General features: G+C 42.7%; 1 protein-coding gene across 1 annotated transcript in view; it reads right to left on the reverse strand.

Moving 5' to 3' along the window:
* The window catches only part of LOC149470393 (fibrocystin-L-like), a 221,387-nt gene that overhangs the window by 81,821 nt on the left and 116,788 nt on the right, over positions 1 to 22,778 (reverse strand). Inside the window, exons 40-48 of the mRNA XM_089664462.1 lie at positions 20,708 to 20,885; positions 17,086 to 17,242; positions 13,114 to 13,270; positions 7,194 to 7,273; positions 6,973 to 7,102; positions 6,715 to 6,844; positions 2,902 to 3,143; positions 1,570 to 1,706; positions 303 to 1,332 (exon numbers count right to left, since the gene is read on the reverse strand). Of these exons, the coding sequence (XP_089520588.1) occupies positions 303 to 1,332; positions 1,570 to 1,706; positions 2,902 to 3,143; positions 6,715 to 6,844; positions 6,973 to 7,102; positions 7,194 to 7,273; positions 13,114 to 13,270; positions 17,086 to 17,242; positions 20,708 to 20,885 (2,241 nt within the window). The remainder of the gene's footprint in view (positions 1 to 302; positions 1,333 to 1,569; positions 1,707 to 2,901; positions 3,144 to 6,714; positions 6,845 to 6,972; positions 7,103 to 7,193; positions 7,274 to 13,113; positions 13,271 to 17,085; positions 17,243 to 20,707; positions 20,886 to 22,778) is intronic.

Here is a 22,778-nt window from a genome sequence, read left to right on the forward strand (position 1 = left end):
TGCTGGAACTTAAAATAGCCTTTCCTAAACTATGGCCATAAATTGTATAAAATGTCTTTGTATGTTGTAGCATTAACAGTACCCTTCATCATAAACAGCTGAACTCAATAATTTGGAGGGGTGACCAGATATTTTTGATCATATAGTATATAAGCTATACAAGAATTTTAGTTTTTTGAGGGTTTGGGAGGTAGGTAGTTTCTATGCTTACATTTGGTGTTAGATTACCTTATTTGGGGTTTGGATGTGGCTCTAGATAATAATCATTAGCACTAACCCAATTTTAAAGAAAATATTTTTACCTGTAAGAGTCCCATCCATATCAGTTAAAACAACTTCATGTTCCCACCGGAATCCAGCCTTGTTGGGTACATTAAAGAATTGTATTCCATTAAACCTTGCACTCCATCCTCCACACCTGTCACTGCACTCTCCAGTAATTGAAGTCACTCCAATCGCTGCACAGTTTGGTCTGTCAAAATTCATAAACTTGACTGATGATACTGTCAGTCCTTCATCAAATGGTAGAGTTATGCCCCTAGATGTGCAATAACTGGAGCTAAGTCCTAGTTCATCAAGATGGCCTACAATGATGGCATTCTTAAGGACAGCCCCATAGGTCTCACCCCATCCATCAACGTAATCTGAAATGACTCTCTTGGTTTCTATGCCAGAATCTTCATTATTTACCATGGTGAAGTTATGAAACTGTAGAGCACCTCCATTTACCCATTCAGCACCTTTCTGACAGTTCCATGTGGTCAATGATTTGAAAACAGCAGGAGATGGTGTAGAAGAACTGCAAGATCCTGTTACCATTGGAAAGTAATCTTGAAATATCCAGATGCCAAACCACCCCTGCGAATGGACAGTGTTGTTGTAGAATTCACCAAGTGGCACCCGTTTCTGGCAAATGTTTGAGTCGTAGGATGGACCATCTGGGTGGTCATGCATTCTGTACCAAAAACCAAAATGTGTGCCACCAGCAGCTACATTGTGCCTAATGGTGTTGTTTGGATTTGTTACCCAATAACCTGCTGGTGTAATGTCATCGTTCAGTAGACTGGTACTTTGCTGGACAAATACTGCCAAGTTGTACTGAAGCACGTTGCCATGTTCTATGCCATCCTCAATGAAGAAGGCTCCTCCCATGATGTCATAAATGACATTGTGTTCAACAAGAAGATGGTGAGTATTGTGGATAGTCACTGCTCTGTTGTAGGTCTGGTGGATCCCACAGCCTCGTACATATGACTTAAACTGAACATCACCCATTAAATGCCAGTGAATAGGATAACGTCCCAGCCGGAAAGCTTGACCTGCATGGAAAATCTGAAAGACATACAGTATATTTAGTATGTTTTATGCTTCTCTTCTGAAATGTTTATGCTACTGATAATGTCAGTCCACTCAAAACCGATATTAAAAGTAGAATTTAAAGCTGAACTCTGAAAATTAAAAAAAAATACCCTTGCAGTGGGGCCCCCACACTGCAAGGGCTAACTGCTTATCAGGTCTAAGGGTAGCGATGTGCACATATCACCAATATCTCTGGAACATATCAGTTACCTCCACATATTCTATTCTTCCAATGGACTGCAGCTTGTTAGGCTCTGGTGCATGAAACATTATGCATCCGCCAAACTGATCACTTCCTATTGTCTCTCCAGACCTTCCCTGGAAACATGTTTGTGTAGCAAATTCACCTGGAACAAGACATGGTACACTCTCAGGTGTGTTCAACAAGGTATTGTAAAGAGCAAATGGGACATGCACAGTTCCAGAACCTGTACCATCGATAACAATTTCACTCCCTGAAGTCATATCATATTAGCAAGTCTATGGACACTTCTACCTCAGTGGGCACCTTGATCCATTGCTGATGGAAGAGGGAGCAGCCAGAGGTGGAACACTATACTACTGTTCTAATGATCTCTAGATTACTCAAAGACTTTATGGAGAGCTAAATTTGGATACTTTTGTGAGTAGCAACTTAGTTAACCCTTTCGTGAACAGAGGTCATTTATGACCAGGCCAAATTTACTATTGTCAGCATTCATCGATTTACTTGTGAATAATTCTATAAACAATTTGGCTACCTAAATAATTTTTTTTAACAACATAAAATACTTTTATTTGGTACACTGTTTTAGGAAAAATCCTGCTCTGTTTTTTTTTTTTTTTTTTATTACAGGCCAATAAATACACAAAAATGTAGAAAAAATGTATTTCCTAAACATTTTTTGCTAAAATAAATTATATATATTGTACATTATACTTTTTAAAAAATATTGTGAATATAATTGTATCTGAAATAGCATGTTTAAATAGATGTCATCCCCATCCCACTGAAGCCTTTAGCTTGCATGTGATCATAGTTGACATAGTGATCACGTGATGGGAAACCGCTCTGATCAGTACCTGATAGTCAGAGGGGACCAGAGCTAGAAGTGACAGCTTGAACTGAGAGCCACCAGCAAAGTGTTGGCTGGTGGCTGTTAAGGTGAGGACATTTATTAACGTATCTCCATCACAGGGCATAGTAATATACAGATTCCGAGGGGAAAAGTTTTAAAGGAAATCTGTCTTGTACAGAATCATATACAGTAGGTTTCCACTGCAGGAATCTATATCTAAAAATGCTTGTTGCAAAGCAGTCACATTGATAAGGAATTCATTTTCTTTGATATTCATTTGCTACATGCTCAGGGCAAGTGGATCAGAAGTATGAAGGCCACAAACAGCCTGGCTGCTATTTTAAATCCACTGCTGTCTGCATATGATCTAACCCTAGACTCATCATATACTAATAAGACTTGAGAATTCATCTAAAAAAACAGATCCATTTGGATAATGCATAAACATGACTGAAACAAATGCTATAGAAAAACAATAAATTACCTGTATCAAATCCTTCTGGACAGGCTGGTATTGTGTCACTCCATTCTGCATTAGTGAAACCTCTAACCAGAATGTTTCTTGTAAGCAGGCCAACTTCAGCTCTAGCTTCAAAGACTGTTCCATCGGGCAAGGTGACAGATATACCTAAGTGCCGATGCACCAGAGGCTTACTTAGAGTCAGGTTTTTGCCATCCGCAGACACAGATTGTATAGTCATCTTCTCATTCTGCCTTTGACTATGCCTATTAGGAAAATAATGCACGTAATTTATAAGGTCACCGGAATGTGATCCTGTCAATGATTTATAAGTGTTGCACAAATTGCTTTATAAATAACAATCCATATACAGTAGAACAGCAAAGATGTCTCAATTGGCATATAAAATAAGTGCTTTTTTAATATTTCATCTTATTCATGATCAACAATTTGCTACTTTTCAGTTAAAATACCCTTCTCAAGCATGGAGTTGCAGTAAATGCAGCTATTGCCCAGATATCTAAATTATACTGTATATATATATATGAATAGCACTGTATGTTTGAAGTAAATGCCCAGGTGCTCACCCACGAAGAAATCCATATAAATCCAAAACTGGTTTAGAGGCACTCGCGGGTCCATAAGAGGAGGATGATCAAAACAGCAGTGTTTTTATTATCTATGTGTCAATGAATGTATAAGATAGTCCACAATTGCTGCACTTAAAATTTATTGAAAATCAATACAAAAACAAAATCCCCAAAAAATTACAAAAATACAAGTTCCATTACTGCTTCAGTTTTCAGCTAGAGATACTAATGCTCTTCTTCAGGCAGGGATATGCAAATTACTTTTTATTGTGTATTATTTTTAATAATAGATTATTGTCAGGAAACCCGTCATCTGCTGATGGGGAATAAACTAAACTCATTAGTCTTCACTCATGAAGACTCATGAATCATGAATTGAATATATAATGATTGAAATTTATTATTAACGCTTTAATGATTTAATCGGTTCCTCATTTGTTAGTTATATGTAACGCCCTCTTGGTAAGCTAGATAGTATTTTTGGTAGTTAGAGGCTGGGTAGCAGCCTGGGATTAGTCAGCCTGGGAGTGAGGTAGTGAGTTTACCTCAGGACAAGCTGGGGGGCTCTACAGGTCAGGGCTTCTGGAACCCTCCCACCCTTCCAGAAACCTGGAGAACTTTCTGGAAGGGGGGCGCAGGAGGGGAGAAGGCCCATATCTTTATGTTTGAGGGACCTTGGCCAATTTCCAGGCAGGAGGCCAGGCATGGTGACCAAGGACCCAACTAGCTTCTCATCTGGGACTGTTCAACTGACAGCTTTTGGGCCCCCTTGCCCAAGGAATACCCTCAGTGCAGCTGGGTGAAGGGCAGCAATCATCCAAGGTCTGAGGAGGTACGCTGAAAGGGTTTAGTGATCCTTAAAGAGAAAGTGCTATTTTATTTGATCCAAATTTTGTACAGTTTTTGTTGCTAAGAAGTTTGTCCTCAAGTTTTGCAGTTCCTTGGGCATCCTATATACCCCTAAACCCCATCCAAGTTGTTAACCCCTTAATAAAACCAGCGAAAAGCCAGCTGAAGGACTGTATTAATGACTTTGGGTGTCCAAGTGTGCAAAATGTGTGTTATCTGGCTGTGCAGGGCTTAGGGCAATGGTTCTCAACCTTCCTAATACCGCGACCCTTTAATACAGTTCCTCATGTTGTGGTGACCCCCAACCTGGGGGCAAAAGGGGATCATGGGGCCCCTGTGTCCTTGCCCAAACATAAAAAAGCCTATGAAAAAGGTACCAGGGGCATCTCAAGGGTCCCCCCACTGACCCCGGGCCCTCGGGCAGTGCTCGAGTTTCCAAATGGTCAGTCCGCCCCTGCCCCCAACCATAAAATTATTTACCCAGTAATTATAATCCATGAAGTGTCGTTTTACCTCCAATACTGCTGCTTTCTACACAGTAGCTGCTTTTAACAGAGTAGCTGCTTTCAACACAGCAGCTGCTTTCTACACAGTAGCTGCTCTTACACATTGGAAATATGTGTTTTCCGATGGTCTTAGGTGACCCCTGTGAAAGGGTTGTTCGACCCCCGAAGTGGTTGCGACCCACAGGTTGAGAACCACTGGCTTAGGGGGACCCAATCAAATCCAGTGGCCCCTAATGGGGTAGTGCTACAAATATATATGTAAGAGATTTTTGTAATGAATGTGTGCATGTTTAGTCTGACGAAGGGCATTAGTAACTCTAACCCAAAACTATAGCAGTAATGGAATTTGTATTTTTGTAATTTTTTGGATTTTGTTTTTGTATTGATTTCCGATAAATTGTAAGTGCAGCAGTCCTGGAATATTTTTTCTACATATGTAGCACTAACTATGTAAATAACAAAGTGTATATCACAAATATTGGTGAAAAAATATATAAATAGAAAATATACCGTGTCACTCTCCCTGTTGGGAGAGGAGGCTTGCCACCATTAAGATTATCATTGAGGGGGAGACCACTACAGGGAGAGTGATGCGGTTCAAGAGGAGTCTCATGCATGGAGGATCCAGTGTAGTGATCCTAAAGGTGTTTTGGCCCTTTGCAGGTCGAGGCAAGGAGGTAAGCGTGTATTACAGGCATTTGTGGATGCCTTCTTGTCGTCACATACATCTATCACCCACATTCACGGGGGTTTGTCTTATTGGATCATGTGGTGTTTTTACACCATTTTGGAAATTTATTTACTTGTTTATTTCATTTATACGCATTTTTAGTGTCATGCGTTTTTTAGTGATTTTTTTGCTGTGTATTCATTTCCTGTGACAGTTTATATGCACTATCACGCATGTGGTCACGTGTGCGCTTTGTTGATACTGTTTTGTGTATAGATATTTGATTTAGAATTTTCTTGTTTTTTAGAGGATTTTTGCATGCATTTAGTCCCATTTGGACTATTTGGATGTTCACTATCACCTTTAGATCCTAATTAGGATTAATTTACACATATATTTTGTGTGAGAATTGCAGACACTTTCTTGTACCACTTGATTTATTGTTATTCACGCTATCATTTTTTCACCATTATGATCCCTGGAGGATCAGGCTCTGATTTTGGACATCACAGTACATAGTTATGAGTCTATGAGGATTCAGTCACATTATGTATTTTGACTTATATTTTGTATTATATTTGTTATTTATGTTTTATATTTTCTATTTATATATTTTTTCACCGATATTTGTGATATCCACTTATGAACCTTGTTATTTACATAGTTAAGGTTACATCATTTACTGTGTTATTTGCTTATAGATCATTAGGTATATGATTGGATGTTGGCAGCTTTATTAGTTTATTGATTTAGGGATCTATGTAGGAGCGCAGGAGGTTTACATTTACATTTTTCTATATATGGCTGTGGGAGAGCTTGATTGCATTGCAGTAGAAGACGTAAGAAAGCTTTTCACCACACCTCTTTGATATAGCATTAGCATTCCCTCACCCAGGAGAAAGGGCAGAAACTGCTTTATTATGACCTAAAATTTGATACATTTGTGACTGGTAGGGGTTTTGTAGTCACTGTTCCATTTTCATTTGATATTTTACAGGCTGTTGGTCTGTTTCTCGGCCATGCTATCACTAACATGGGAATTATAATGAAGATTAATATTTCATTAGTTCCTGTAATGGTTGGAGTACAAAAACGTGAAAACATAGTGATGCTTTAGTGATTTCATACCAGAAATGATTGATATTTTCAGTGGTAAATGGAATGTCACCTTGTAAAACATTATTTGTGTGATGTTTCAGGTGAAGAATAATGACGCATGTACCTGTGTCCAGTTGATGCAATCACAATTTCATCCCCAGCTTTCCAAGTCACACTATGCTGTAGAAGCAGAGTAGAGCTTCCAGCCTCTGCAGTCTCTGCCAGACGTGTCCAAGTCACCGGCACTGGAATACCTGGAAAACAGTGGTCTGCATTGGCCTTTGCTGTTTTTTTTCAGTATGTTTCATCGAATTCTGTAGATATGGGACTTATATACATTTATTTACCTTAGTGGGATCTCAAGAAATAGAATTTTACTTACCGTGAAGATCCAAAGTTCCTTGCCTGATTGCCAATGTTTTTGCCCCATACAAAGGTAGCTCTCGGGAACGCAAATGCCCATGTAGAGTGATGATAGCTTTGTGCTGGAATGGGGCAGCCTCAGTTCCAACCTAAATATAAACATAAACCAAACCTATTATAGTCAATCATGTTAAATCCATGAATTTTCTTATTATATAATATCACTGTGGTCAGCCATACCTGCATAACACCATTATCTGTAATAAGAATATTCTCAGCCCGGAGCTCAATGTCAGCTTCATCAAATACCAGAGTTCCTCCTGGTGTAAAAAACAGGTATGCATATTAAACGCTTATATTACTTATCTACACTGAAGCAGAATGCATAAAATATACTGGTCTTGTTCAGTAAAACACTACACAATAATGTACATAAAACATTAGCAATCATATGTCAGTTTACTTTAGTGTACTATCGAGTTTTTCAAACTAAATTTGGTCACATCAAGCCCTGACCCTGATGTCACAGTCAGCCCACATACTGACTATATTTGGAAATGTCCTAGGGAATTAATTAAACTTTCTGCGCCAATATAATGGTGCAGGAAACTGTCAGATGTGGCTTGTACCACATTAACAGAGCAAATAAAACTGTTTCAGGTCTGTGCCCCCTGGGCCAGTTTCTACTTCAGAGTTAAATAGAAACAATAGTCCTGGTTCTCTGAGGGACTGGGAACCTGAAGACTCTGATGAATGTTCAGTTACCAGCTATGGACCTACTGCCTTTAGGGGTCATTGTCAATCATGGACTCTAAGGACACTTACTACCTCTGTGAAGTATTTGCCTCTAAGGACTCTTGCCTTAACGGACTGCTTATAAATGTGCTGCTAACTCAGGTATGATTACCCTAAGGGCACTAGAGCACCTCTGTACAGAATAAAATGTAAGAGGTCCCTTTGCAAAAACTGTTCTTCTATGTTTGCTGTTCTTATCTGCTTGTGTTCCTCTAAATGCCTGGTCTGAAGTCTCTCTAAGTGGTGCATTGCATGGCATATTTAAAGGACAGGGCTTATAACAAGGGTACTGTATGTTAAAGGAGACAACAGTACATTTTAGTCCAGCATGTAGTTTTCTGTCTAGGCTATAGAGCCATTGCTAAGGACAACCGTACATTTGTCTTTACTTAAGGCAATCAGCCAGGTAATGGGTGACTTGGCATAGGGTGTCGGGTAAGGGCGAAGGAGGTTAACTGCTTGGTACCTTCACTTGTGGCCAGTTCCCCACATACTGGGACCGGACCAGCGGCACAGCACACAAAGGAACCTAGCCTGGGAGTCATAGGAGAGAATGTTATGTAGAGAGGGGGCCTCTGAGAGAGAGAGAGCAAGCACATAGTTACAGAGTATGATTAATTTCCTGTATCCATTGGTAATTGTGGACCTGTCACTGGGAGGGTGGTGACAAATATTGCTGGGTTAGTGGATACCTGCGCAGGCTCTGTGGCACCAGTTCCTAAATGCTGCACACCTAGGAATTGGTGTTTTCTAACTGTAGTTAAATTGTGGTCATCATGGCTTGTTTCCAAGTCTGGAGTTGTGCTTTAATGCTGATTTTGCATGATGGCAAACCCCTACTTAGAACGTAGGCAATTAGAGAGAGTAATTCTCAGTACCCCTCACTAGAGTGCCTATGTCCTGCCCATGTGCTTGCACCCCTTTTGTTATTTTGGAGCAGCATCTGCTCCATGTTCTAAGTTTAGAAGTGTTGTGCAAACATTGTGAATTCCCCCCTAGTTTTAAGAACCTCTGCCTATTTTGAAATCCCACAAGCCAAGCACAATCAGTGAAAGATGAACTCACAGTGCTTGAATTAGAAAATGTCTGCATTTCAAACCAAACAACTAATCAGATTGAGAAAACTCTGAAAGACAATTTGATAAATGAGGTTGAGTGTCTTATTAAAAGCACAAGAGAGTAGATGCAGCAATTTTATGAGGTAATAGCTGATCCAGTATTTATGAAAAGGAGACATAAGGGAAGATTTACTAAAACTGGTACACAAATATTCTGGTGCAGCTCTGCATAGTAACCAATCAGCATCTAGGTTTTATTATCAAAGCGTAATTGAACAAGCTGAAGTTAGAAGATGATTGGTTATTATGCACAGATGCACCAGATTAAATGTGCACCAGGTTTAGTAAATCTCCCCCATTTTTTTAAATTAACAAATTATATAATTGAGGACAGAAGGTGGTGAGAAAACAACATTGGCATGCAAATGCAGTAGGCCTCTGATTGATATCAAGTAGGATGATTTTGGGTAATGCAGACAATTGATATTTATGACACCATAACAAATATTAAATATTATTATTTGTGACCCACCATAACATACAACTCATTATTTGAAAATCCAAAGGCTGAAATTCTGGATTAACCCAACTCCTTTCACCATTCCCAGGCCAACGTGTATTGTTCTAGATCAGCGGTTCTCAACCTGGGGGTCGCGACCCCTTTGGGGGTCGAACGACGCTTCCACAGGGGTCGCCTAAGACCATCGGAAAACACATATTTCCGATGGTCTTAGGAACTGAGACACCGCTCCTCGCCGCCGCCGCTGCCGTCTCCAGGTGTGGGCGGGATGACATGCCGCCCCTGTCATCTGGACACACCTCGAGATCAATCCTCGCCTGTGATTGGCCGCCGGCACTGTAGCTCAGGAGAGGCACACAGGCGGCCAATCACTGGCAAGGAGGTGGAGCTTGGAGAGGAGGAGCCGAGCGGCACCGCGAAGATCGAGCGAGTGAAGAGGAGGAGAGCGGCCGGAGAAGGAAGACAGCTGACAGGTAAGTGTCGGTACCATGGGAGAGGGAGGGAGCGAGCGAGCCCAGGCTGGAGCAGGGGTCTGCAAGATAAGTATCATTGGTGTCAGTGGGAATAATGCCCCATCATTGGTGTCACTAATACCAATAATGGGGCACTATTCCTCCCACTGACACCAACGATGGGGCACTATTCCTCCCCCACTGACACCAAGGATGGGGCACGATTGCTCCCCCCACTGACACCAACGATGGGGCACAATTCCTCCCCCCACTGACACCAAGGATGGGGCACAATTCCTCCCCCCACTGACACCAAGGATGGGGCAGTATTCCTCCCCCCACTGACACCAAGGATGGGGCAGTATTCCTCCCCCCACTGACACCAAGGATGGGGCACTATTCCTCCCCCCACTGACACCAAGGATGGGGCACTATTCCTCCCCCCACTGACACCAAGGATGGGGCACTATTCCTCCCCCCACTGACACCAAGGATGGGGCACTATTCCTCCCCCCACTGACACCAAGGATGGGGCACTATTCCTCCCCCCACTGACACCAAGGATGGGGCACTATTCCTCCCCCCACTGACACCTATGATGGGGCACTATTCCTCCCCCCACTGATACCAATGATGGGGCACTATTCCCCCCACTGACACCTATGATGGGGCACTATTCCTCCCCCCACTGACACCAATGATGGGGCACTATTCCTCCTCCCACTGACACCTATGATGGGGCACTATTCCTCCCACTGATACCAATGATGGAGCACTATTCCTTCCACTGACACCAATGATGGGGCACTATTCCTCCCACTGATACCAATGATGGAGCACTATTCCTTCCACTGACACCAATGATGAGGCACTATTCCTCCCACTGACACCAATGATGAGGCACTATTCCTCCCACTGATACCAATGATGGGGCACTATTCCTCCCACTGATACCAATGATGGGACACTACTCCTCCCACTGACACCAATGATGGGGCACTATTCCTCCCACTGACACCAATGATGGGGCACTATTCCTCCCACTGACACCAATGATGGGGCACTATTCCTCCCACTGATACCAATGATGGGACACTATTCCTCCCACTGATACCAATGATGGGGCACTATTCCTCCCACTGATACCAATGATGGGGCACTATTCCTCCCACTGACACCAATGATGGGGCACTATTCCTCCCACTGACACCAATGATGGGGCACTATTCCTCCCACTGATACCAATGATGGAGCACTATTCCTCCCACTGACACCAATGATGGGACACTATTCCTCCCACTGACACCGATGATGGGGCACTATTCCTCCCACTGATACCAATGATGGGGCACTATTCCTCCCATTGATACCAATGATGGGGCACTATTCCTCCCACCGACACCGATGATGGGGCACTATTCCTCCCACCGACACCGATGATGGGGCACTATTCCTCCCACTGATACCAATGATGGGACACTATTCCTCCCATTGATACCGATGATGGGACACTATTCCTCCCACTGTCACCAATGATGGGGCACTATTCCTCCCACTGATACCAATGATGGGGCACTATTCCTCCCACTGATACCAATGATGGGACACTATTCCTCCCACTGACACCAATGATGGGGCACTATTCCTCCCACTGATACCAATGATGGGGCACTATTCCTCCCACTGATACCAATGATGGGGCACTATTCCTCCCACCGACACCAATGATGGGACACTATTCCTCCTCCCACTGACACCTATGATGGGGCACTATTCCTCCCACTGATACCAATGATGGAGCACTATTCCTCCCACTGATACCAATGATGAGGCACTATTCCTCCCACTGATACCAATGATGGGGCACTATTCCTCCCACTGACACCAATGATGGGGCACTATTCCTCCCACTGATACCAATGATGGGGCACTATTCCTCCCACTGACACCAATGATGGGGCACTATTCCTCCCACTGATACCAATGATGGAGCACTATTCCTCCCACTGACACCAATGATGGGACACTATTCCTCCCACTGACACCAATGATGGGGCACTATTCCTCCCACTGACACCAATGATGGGGCACTATTCCTCCCACTGACACCAATGATGGGGCACTATTCCTCCCACTGACACCAATGATGGGGCACTATTCCTCCCACTGACACCAATGATGGGGCTCTATTCCTCCCACTGACACCAATGACGGGGCACTATTCCTCCCACTGACACCAATGATGGGGCACTATTCCTCCCACTGACACCAATGATGGGGCTCTATTCCTCCCACTGACACCAATGATGGGGCACTATTACTCCCACTGATACCAATGACGAGGCACTATTCCTCCCACTGACACCAATGACGGGGCACTATTCCTCCCACTGACACCAATGACGGGGCACTATTCCTCCCACTGACACCAATGACGGGGCACTATTCCTCCCACTGACACCAATGACGGGGCACTATTCCTCCCACTGACACCAATGACGTGGCACTATTCCTCCCACTGACACCAATGACGGGGCACTATTCCTCCCACTGATACCAATGACGTGGCACTATTCCTCCTACTGCAAAATTACAGTTATGAAGTAGCAACGAAAATAATTTTATGGTTGGGGGTCACCACAACATGAGGAACTGTATTAAGGGGTCGCGGCGTTAGAAAGGTTGAGAACCACTGTTCTAGATTCTCTGCTATCAACCGGGTGCCAAGGCTCTGGAATCCACTGTAGTTCACCATCCAAACAATGGGCTGCACACTGAAGATGTTCAACTCCAGCCAAAGTTTATTGCAATAACAGCACACTGCCCACTTCCACCCAAAACCATACCCCCAACATGTTTTACACAGAGCACCCTTAGAGGGATTCTGATGATTAAGCCCTGCTATGGGTTAGACATAGAGGGCATGGCTTTGGATGGGAGTGAGCAGTGTGCTGTCATTGCAATAAACCTTGGCTGGAGTTGAACATCTTTGGAGTGCGTCCCATTATTTGACTGGTTGAAACTATAGACCAGATTCATGGGCTTCTATATTAATAAACCACACCCACTTTTTATAAGATTAGTCTGTGTAAGTCCGAAAACATGATTGTCCAAAAGAGATAGTCAACAGTTACAGGACCCAACTCCATTCTGCTAATATTATACTCTGATCTGTATAGACAGGCATACTGTCTTTACATACCCTACTAGCTACTGGCAAAGCATATTTGGAATATACCGAAAGTTCCGTAATAAATGGCCCATACTGAAAATGTGAAGTCTACCAGGACCTAATGAACAGCATAACATAAATTGGAATACTGGCTTAACCCTACCTTGAATCAACAGCATCTTCAGCACTGGAGTGCTTTGGTCCAGTAGGATAGTCTGTCCTTTTGTGATGACAGCCATTGAACCTTCATCTGGGGGAGATTCCCCTCCCCAGGTGTATATAGAGGACCATACATCGATGTAGAAAAAGTCAGCATTGTCCTGAAACAGAAAAACACAGAAATAATATCACACAGTAACGTAACTCTATTTTATGTGTAATGCCCTCTAGTATACATAGGTTTTCGCTAGAAGCTTGCTAGAAGCCTGGCTATGAGTCAGCCTGGGAGTGAGTCAGTGAGGTTACTTAACCTCCCTAGCGGTCTGATTATGTCCATATTTCTGTGCTCAAAGTGGTACATTTTTTTGCATGGAAATATGTATTTTTTTATTGTAGACCTGTAATTTGTAGGAATAACTCACTGAAATCTGTCCGAACAAGAGTCTAGTAAACATCCTGGGTATGTTAAAATGTGAAATATGAAATCATAAATTATAATTTAATAAATAATCATAAAAAATAATAATATAATAATAAGAAATTTAATTTAATAATATAATCAAACCAAAAACACTGAAATTTGAAATAGAGAGCCAAGTTCGCACATCACTGAGCAAAGTCGCAAAATCGTTTTCAGTGTCTGATGACGAATTTCCTCACAAATCATTATCGCTCAATTCTGCAAGTGATTCTAATTTACTATCGCTGTTCTCTAGCTGGTCTAAAACCGCTTTTGACCTAAAGGGACGCTTTTTGGACGCCATGGACATTTCTCAGTTTCCAGGCTGAAAGAACAGTAAAAATGCAGGCAGGGCACAGGACAAAGCACTCAGGACAAAATGTATGTGAAATGGTTTGATACAGTAATGTTTTACTATGTGATTTTAGTGAATTTAGTGAATGTCACTTTTACAGCTTTCAAATTTCCTGCCAGTTCGGTCCCCTGTACGTCCTGACGTCGCAGGGAACGGAACCCAGAAGACAGATACTGGCATCCGCCAGAGGACATTACCAGGGACACTGCAGGAGGGACTTTGCGGGAGCGCAGGACAAGATAAATGAAGAAGAGATCCCGGAGCAGCGCTGCAGGGTATTCCCGAGTGTAGCTCGGGGTTACCGCTTTTGATACTAAAAACTTTACCCTGAGCTACACTCGGGAATACCGCCAGGGAGGTTAAGGTTAAGGCTGTAGGGCTCCGCAGGTCAGTTCTACCTCTCCCTGATCTAGAATGCTGGAGAATTTTCTAGAAGCTGTGGGCGAGATGAGGAGGGGCTGATCTGCATACTTAGGGGAATGACCAATCCCAGGCAAGAGGCTTGGCATGGTGGCTAGGTCAGAACGTAAATATGACAGAGCATGGTCAGCAAGGGAGTCAGGTGGAAGGTGGAGTGAGGAAGTGCTGCTGGTGTGGAACCTGGGAGGGGGCACCAGAGGAGGGGTAGGGGTCTGCCTACAGGGTGAAGCTGGACAGAAGAACCTCCACTATCCCACAGTGTACCAAAGAAAGATAGCCTGTCAGCAGGGGAGGAGCCAGCCCAGCTTAAGGCCTGAAAGCAGCTTCAACATTTAAAGCTAGAGGAACAGGACAGTGTGAGTACTTCTACACCCCCTGGGCCAATGAAGGGAGAGGGTGGTTAGGTGCAATACCCAAGTAGTTCTCCCTGGGACTACATTACTTGTTTGTCTCGAAATCCCTTGCCCTGGGATACTCTCAAGACAGCCAGGTGGATGAGAAGATTTTCATCTGGGGTCTGAGGAGGTTCATTTAAGGAGCAAGTGCTCCTTGCAAAGACTGTATGTGTCAGAAGGAAAGTGCCACTCCTGAAGGAATAAAGAGCCTAGGACCCATTTGTGCTGTTTGCTTGATTCTTGCCATTTTGCATAAGAAGATTGTCCTCCAAGTTGTTCAGTTCCATTGGGAATCCCATTTACCCCTAGGCCCCATCCAAGTTGTTAACCCCTAATAATACAACAAAAAACAAACTCATGGACTGTTTACTGACTTTGGATGAAAGCGTGGAAAATGCATGTTTCTTGTCTGTGCAGAGCTTAGGAGGACCCAAAAACTCAGCGGCCCTCAAGAGGGTAGTGCTACATATAAAAAAGCTTATAGATCCAAAAGATAAAACTGGAAGGAGAGGGCAGAATATTATAGGTTACCAAGATCTCAGTTCTCCCCTTTTTGCAACCAAATCTCTCTGTTCCCCTGTTCTTAACAATTATCCCTCTTTTAGGTCTGATCTATTTATCTACCATCTATCCCAACAAAAAACATTTTATTTTTGGACAGCATAGGGACGAGTTTGAATATCTGTTTTTCCTGCTCTGTAGGGGGGATTTACAGTACCTTCACTTCATGACAAAGTTTCTAAACCTTCAGGTCCCAACAAAATGGACAGAAAGTGAAATCCGCCCATCAGGAACAAAAACGTTAGTTTCTTTGGTCATGGGAGTGATTCTATCCTACGGGAAAGAGGCAAACGGACTACTCCTTAATGTATCCTCGCAAAAGCGCTAGTTGAGACATCCTCAAGCCCCTGAATCACCTTCAGTCTGCATCCATAGTCCATAGATCTATGCTTTCACCTTTAGCAGTTAAATTCCTTGTCTGGAATTGGGCTTTGTGTCAAAGCCTAGCCTGTAAATGATAATATTGTTTCACCTATTTTCAAGCATTTGTATATAGGAACAGCAGCAATGCTGCCCATGGAAGTCAGATAATTGTCTATTTTTCTTTTCAATAAATTATTAAATATTATTTCTATGAACATCACATTTTAAAGAATACATTAAAAAATACCAGCAAAAATATAGATTGTATTGCTGCTGTAATTAGTAATTTATATAAATATCAGTAAACTTAAAGAGCATGAAAACCATTGAAAGTATGTTATATCTGTCTAACATTTGTGTGCACCTGTGTAATGACTTTGGTGACTTGTACTTTACAGGGGCATTTTCCTTCACTCCTGGTGGCACAACCAAATGGCAGGGGAGTTAATGGAAGGTAAATACATGTGCTTGGGTGTGAAAAAAACATGGAATCACGTGTTTCTATAGCCAAAACTCTTTTTTTAAGCTTGGGATAGAGTTAGGCTTTTTGTTCCTTGTCCATGCCCCACTGGGGAGATTTTCCCTTACTACATGTCCATACAAGATTGAGTGAGGAGTGTATATTTGTTGAAGTAATGTGGGGTAAAACGTGCTCATAAAATGAAAGTAAAGATGTCAACTCATGGCACCAACAATATAATGGCCTTTCTTTGGGTATTTTGACACTTCTGTAAGGTCTATCCATATATGATGCTAGGGAAAAATGTGTATTCTGTATTTGTAATAGATGCCCCATTCAACTTGTGAGCTGCCTCCATTTCTTTATACTGGTCTCAGAATGAGAAATACCAGTGCATTGGCTAACAGCAAACAATAATACAGAATCAATTGCCAAACATCTGGGTATAAAGACATCATCCACTCGGTAGTATAGTTTGGTTGTGTGCTTCCCTAGGCAAGAGGGAAAAAAATCAAGTGAACCCCCCCCCCCCATCCTCTAACGTCTTCCTTCTGCACTAATCTCTGACAATAACCTGGGAATGAGAGTCTGAAACCAGTCAGTAGCCCGCAGACAGCACTGCTGTGCCTCACCTGCTCCCCATCCTCAGTCACTGGCTGCCACGTGTGTCACTTATGCGGGGGGGGGGCGGAGCCGACCCCCCCCCCCAGGCAACTGCCTTGTTTGCCTCAGAATAAATATGCCCCAGCATCCACTGCTATATCCATGGTTCTAGAGGACCCACTTCTGTCCATGATTCCCTTTCCTCCACAGTGCACATAAGAACATTGCCATGAATAGTTTATTATTTAACAGTGAGTCTCCCACCTACAGGTGTGTTATGTTCTGTGAAGTATTGCTGGGATGGTATTTGTTATCAATAAACAGGATATCACATGATGTTGGTTCATATAAAATCTTACCATTAGAGCTACTCCTTGGCCTTGGATGTTCACCCGAACCTTGGCTTTTTCTGAAGGGGAATGGGCTGTGGTAATGCAAACAATCTGTGTGCCATTAGCTGATTGAACAATGCACGGGGACTGAGCAATTGTGACAGTGATATGGGAGGCGTCATTTCTACAAAGGAAAGAAAAATGTTGATCACTAGACATTTTCATTTACTTTTTAGGGACAATTTTGAGGACTGTGAGGGAAAGTAACATATTATATCTATAACAAATGAACTGTTCATTCTTCCTTTTCCTAATAATGTTTATTTACCCTGCTTCCCTCCATTTCTATGTTTTTCCCTTTTGTGGTGTCCTGGGTTTCCTGTGGGTGATCTGTCAACCCCTGAGCTTCTGTTTAAACGAAAAATTAGCTGCTGGACTATTGTGAACCTGATCTTGACTATACTGTACATCATGTATTTTATACACAGGGTTTTTTATCTCAGAAAGCAGGTGCAGAAACTAAACCACGAACCTCCTACCCCCCCCCCCCCCAACACACACACACACACCCTCCAAACCGCATAAAATAGTGGGGGTGGTCAAATTTCACTAACAGTGAGAGGGTCCTATTGGGGCAGTAAATACCAAGAGTGCATTACGTACCAAGTGCAGTGTTTGGGGGGAGGGGGGTCACCTACAGAGTGCAGAGTTCAGGGGTGCGCTGCATACATAGTTCAGAGTTCAGGGGTGCACTGCATATAGAGTGCAGAGTTCAGAGGTGTGCTACATGCAGACTTCAGGGGTGCGCTACATACATATTGCAGAGTTCAGGGGTGCACTTTATACAGAGTGCAAAGTTCAGGGATGCGCTACACGCAGAATGCAGAGTCTTCTTTTTTTACTTGCTTACTTGTGCATGTGCACTGCATCCCCTGTTTGTGTCTGCACTGCATCCCTGGCACCTCCATCTCCCTTGTCCCCACTCTGCATTCAGTGGAAGCCACTCAGGGGATCAGATCAATGGGAGCTGTTGGGAAATAAGCTGTCACTTGTAAACACACAATCTGTCCTGAGGCAGTGGTGGTGGAACTGAGTTCAACCAAGGTCCGGTTGAAAAAAAGCCCTGTTTATCATAATGCCGGTCCACACTTTCTACATTGTAACTGGTTCAAAGATAATGATCCACACCATCATGCTCCCTGAGCCTTGTTGTTGATATGAGCACTGTGCAAGGTACATGTCAAACCGCTGGAAGATCCGAGTGCTACTCTCTGTGTAAGAGTAATGGTTCATCTCTCCAGCATGCTCATTGAACATGGCAGCTTCTTACAGTTTTAGGGCTCATGCACACGGCTGATTAGGGCCATAAACCACCTGGATCAGTGTTTATTGCTGCAGCAGGTATTTCCAATCAGCCGTGGACAAGAAGTCTGAACAAATCAAGGACAAGCTGACATTGTCAACTATTCACGTGTAATCACACATGAAGTGATTACCTGTGATTAATCGCTCCATGTGGCCTTAATTATGCTGGCCATACACTAGCCAAAAAATAGTTTAAACATGTTTTAGAAAAAAACAAACAATCGGACGCTCCATCATGTAATGATGGATTTTCAAACAATAAATCGTTCAATGGACATAAGTGAATCAGTTTTGTGAGAAACACATTAACCTTTCAAATTATCATGCTCTTTTTGTGTGTCGCCTGAGTAACATCTTTAAGCAGAGCAGATTTCATCAGTGTTAGATTAGAGAGGAGAGATTGAGCTTGCAAAGTGTGGCATACTTGAAGATACTGGTAAAATTGTTTGTGAACAAGCGCAAATTCAGTTTGCAGTTGTGCAAAGTACTTTAGTGTTCCCCCAGAATACAGCTGAGCCAAAAATGTCAAGCCTTTTTCCCTCCAATCTTGGAATCTCTCTAGTCTTGTCACAGTTCGCCACAGTCTCTTTAGGAGATCCGCGGTGGGGGCTTGAGGAGGAAGGCTGGTAGAGCCATTTCTAGGTGGGAGAGAGCAAAGAGAGTAAGATATGAAAGGGGGATTAGGCTCATGATAGGATCCCCAGTATCCAGTAAGTCCCACCCTACTAGGTGTTTAAGTTGAGCCGCCAGGAAATACATTCTGGGGTCAGGAACCTCTAAGCCCCAAGAATCCTTGCTGTACTGTAAAGTGGATAGCCTAATTCTAACCATCTGTTTTTTCCAGATGAGGGTTCTGAACTGAGTTTCTATGTGGTAAAACCATTTCTTAGGAATCCATATGGGAGAGTTGTGGAATATGTAGAGCTCCTCTGGTGACCCCATTCTAAAATGTGAAAAACTATTCTTATAGGTTTATATAACACAGCAACATCCACACATGCAGGACACCCAACATTAGAGGTGATTTATTCTTCCAAGGCAAATACACTTTTTCACGCTGGTACTGACTAGTATTTTAATGTTTCTCTACTCCCTCACTGAGCAAATGTGACCCCAGCATTGATGGAAAGGGGCAGGGGAGGGTCAACTAGGATTCTATGCAAGCAGCTGACATCCTCCTTATCAACTGATGATGTAATTGGTTGTCAGGACGCTGGCGGCTATAAGGTCGTAACGGTGTGCAATGAAAACCTGTGGCCTTGCGTAGCTAAAAGGCAAGCTTGTTCCACCAGCTGGCTTGTATACAAGTTTGGGGCATTTTTTAGACATTTTGCCAAGGCACCCCTGAAGAAACCTCAAGGCACCTCAGGGTGCCTGGGCACTCTGGTTGAGCAAGGATGCATTAGTACATCAATATAATGCATTCTTTAGCTTCTTGCCAGAAAGATCTACTGCAGCTCATGGTCTGATGAACAGAGCCATGGCCGTGTGCACCTACACAAATGTTACAGCACGTGTGTCCGCTCCTGTGCCTTATGACCAGACCTGCATTCCAATGTCCTGTGTTTGAGGTAGCTTGGCTCCTGACTCTGCTGTATCCAGATCTCCTGTTGAGGACCTTATCTTGGTTCCTGGTTTCAATCTCAGCATGCTGTTTTGTAACTGCTTCTGCTTTTCTGATATGAACCCCTGACTTGGCTCCTGACCCACCCTGCTCCTGCCATCTGATTTGCTACTCAGTTGTTGCTAGCCCTGGCTCGTCTAGAATACAGCTTAGGATTGCCACCTCTCTCTTTAAAACTGAACACATTATTTACACAGGTTCTGAGGCTAATTTAATGCAGATAGGGCACCAAGTGAGTTTAATTACCGTACCATCTTAATCAGCCACAGAACCTGTGTAATTAATATGTGTTTGGTTTTAAAGGGATGAGGTGGCAACCCTACTACAGCTTTGCTTCCTGCTGCACCTGTGTGCCAGCACTCTGCACATGTTCCAGTCTGAGCATCCACAGCATTAAAACAGTCTACCAAACTGTCATCAGACCACCCATTGTGTTAGGACTGAACGCAGGAACCGTGCCACTCCTTGTCTACTACACTCTGTCACCAACTCCAGGGGGTATTTTACTAGGAGTATAAGGAAAGCCCTAACATCAGCTTGGCCAGACACGGCTTAGGTCAACTTATAATTTTTGACTTGTTAATTAGTAGAAAACTGGCAGTAGCAAAAATCAGCTTACAGTAATGGCCAATAGAAAAGTATTACGAGTATAATTAATACCCAAACAGAGATCCAGTGATAGTGAGCCTGGTTCCCCCAGCGGTTCCTCCTCTCTTGGGGGTGACATCATATATGAGAGGGGTTAGTGCAGTAGAGTAGGTAAAGGAGTTGTTGATCCAGACAATACTGTTTGGGTTAATGACACCAACATTACATATTTGAGAAGCTGCGTTTGTATCTGTAAAAAAGACAAAGAACAAGCTTGTTTTTATTTATTACAGGTACTTATATAGCGCTGTCAATTTATGGAGTGCTTTACATATATATAAAATATATATATATATATATATACATATATATATATACTGTACATTCACATCAGTCCCTAACCCTCAAGGAGTGTACAATCTAAGGTCCCTAAAACACATTCATAAATACACATACTAGGGCTAATTTAGCCGGGAGCCAATTATCCTACAAGCATGTCTTTGGAGTGTGAGAGGAAACCGGAGTACCCGGAGGAAACCCATGCAGGCACAGAGAGCACACAAACTCCAGGCAGGTAGTACCATGGTTGGTATTTGAACCAAGGAACCTAGTACTGCCAGATGGAAGTGCTAACCATTCAGCCAGCTTGCTGCCCATTTTTACCACTTACGTGTCTATTATCAGTGTACATATAACATAGCCTTTATTGTATGTAGCATTAATAACTTTTTGATAGGATATGGAAGATAATTAAACCTGTAATAAGGAAGCTTTCATTCTGATCTCTACTCCTGTAAATGCCAGTTGACTGGTTATCTTGTTGTTCCAATGTTTTCTGAGTCACTGACCTGGAACAACTATTCAGATCTGGAGTTTTGACTTTCTAATTTGCATGCTTGTTTCAGTCCAGTAACTCAGAGGGTACTGAAGCCAGAAGAAGATCAGCAATGGTGCCCCTCTATTTCTTTTAAAGGATATATTAATCAAAGAATAAAAATATATATTGCTGCTTACTAGTCCTTAGAAATGGTGTCTGCATTAGTTTTCTTATTTCAGGGCCACCCCCCTTTATTTTTACCTGGTAATCCTATCAGCGTACACTTCCTGTTGGGATGTGACCATGCTTACTCACTGCACTCTATCTATGGAGGAGGAGCATTGTCACCCTAGAACAGAAAATATGTTAGAACTACAGTGTACTTCTCCCATTACATAGGGCAGGGGTTCTGTAGTCCATAGAAATATCTGAGAACTGAGTGCAGAAGAGGCAGAGAGCGCAGGAAGTAATCAAGTCACAAAAGTTCTGGCAGGATCAATAGGTATTTTTGTGCTTATCAAATATAACAAAAATACGAGCTCCTATTATAACTTTACATATTATTTAAATGTATGAGGTGTCTATCTTAAAAAGCTGATTCATTTCGAGGGGAGATCCTCTCTTCCTTAGAGCCAATCTTGGATGTTGCAAAGAAAGTCCTTATATAACTAATGGGTCAAATCCCATGATGCTACAAAGACTCCTCCTATTGGTGGGTTGGTGTGATGAAGTGGTGATTTGACCCATTTGTTATATAAGTACTTTCCTTGCAACATCCAAGATTGGCTCTGAAGAAGAGGGACCCCCCCCCCTCGCGTCAGCGCTTGGGATGGTCCTACTGTGATTGGGACATGCCTAGGTGACCAGGTTGCTTTGAGTGCATTGTGGAGTCTGATATGCCTTCATTTATAAGTTGTTTGTGAGTATATATATTTTATTTAAACAATAAGCTGTCAAAGGTAATGTGCAAGGCTGGTGCGCTCTCTGTTCCTTGTCTTCTAGTATTTCTCTTGGGTTTCCCCAACCCTTACAGGGCAGCAAGGCCTGTGCCAGCCTCAGCACAGTCAAGAACCTGAGATCCTTCACTTGATAGTTCACCGCTCTTGAGCGCAGGAGATTTTTCTTCTACTCTTTACACATAAGTACGCCTGCGAGAATGAGCCCTTATTCTTGAAATGCAATGGCTTCTTTGTATACAATTGCAAATAAATACATCTATGCTGAATGTTTGACTCTTCACATCTTATTTGGAATTCTTCACCTTTTTAAAACATGCTGACCATTATCAGTATATTGTAGAAATAAGCATTATTCTACAAATTATTT

The sequence above is a fragment of the Staurois parvus genome, unplaced genomic scaffold (assembly GCF_062004578.1).
Source record: "Staurois parvus isolate SC_StPar_1 unplaced genomic scaffold, SC_StPar_1.0 ptg000047l, whole genome shotgun sequence".
Classification (NCBI taxonomy): Eukaryota; Metazoa; Chordata; class Amphibia; order Anura; family Ranidae; genus Staurois; species Staurois parvus.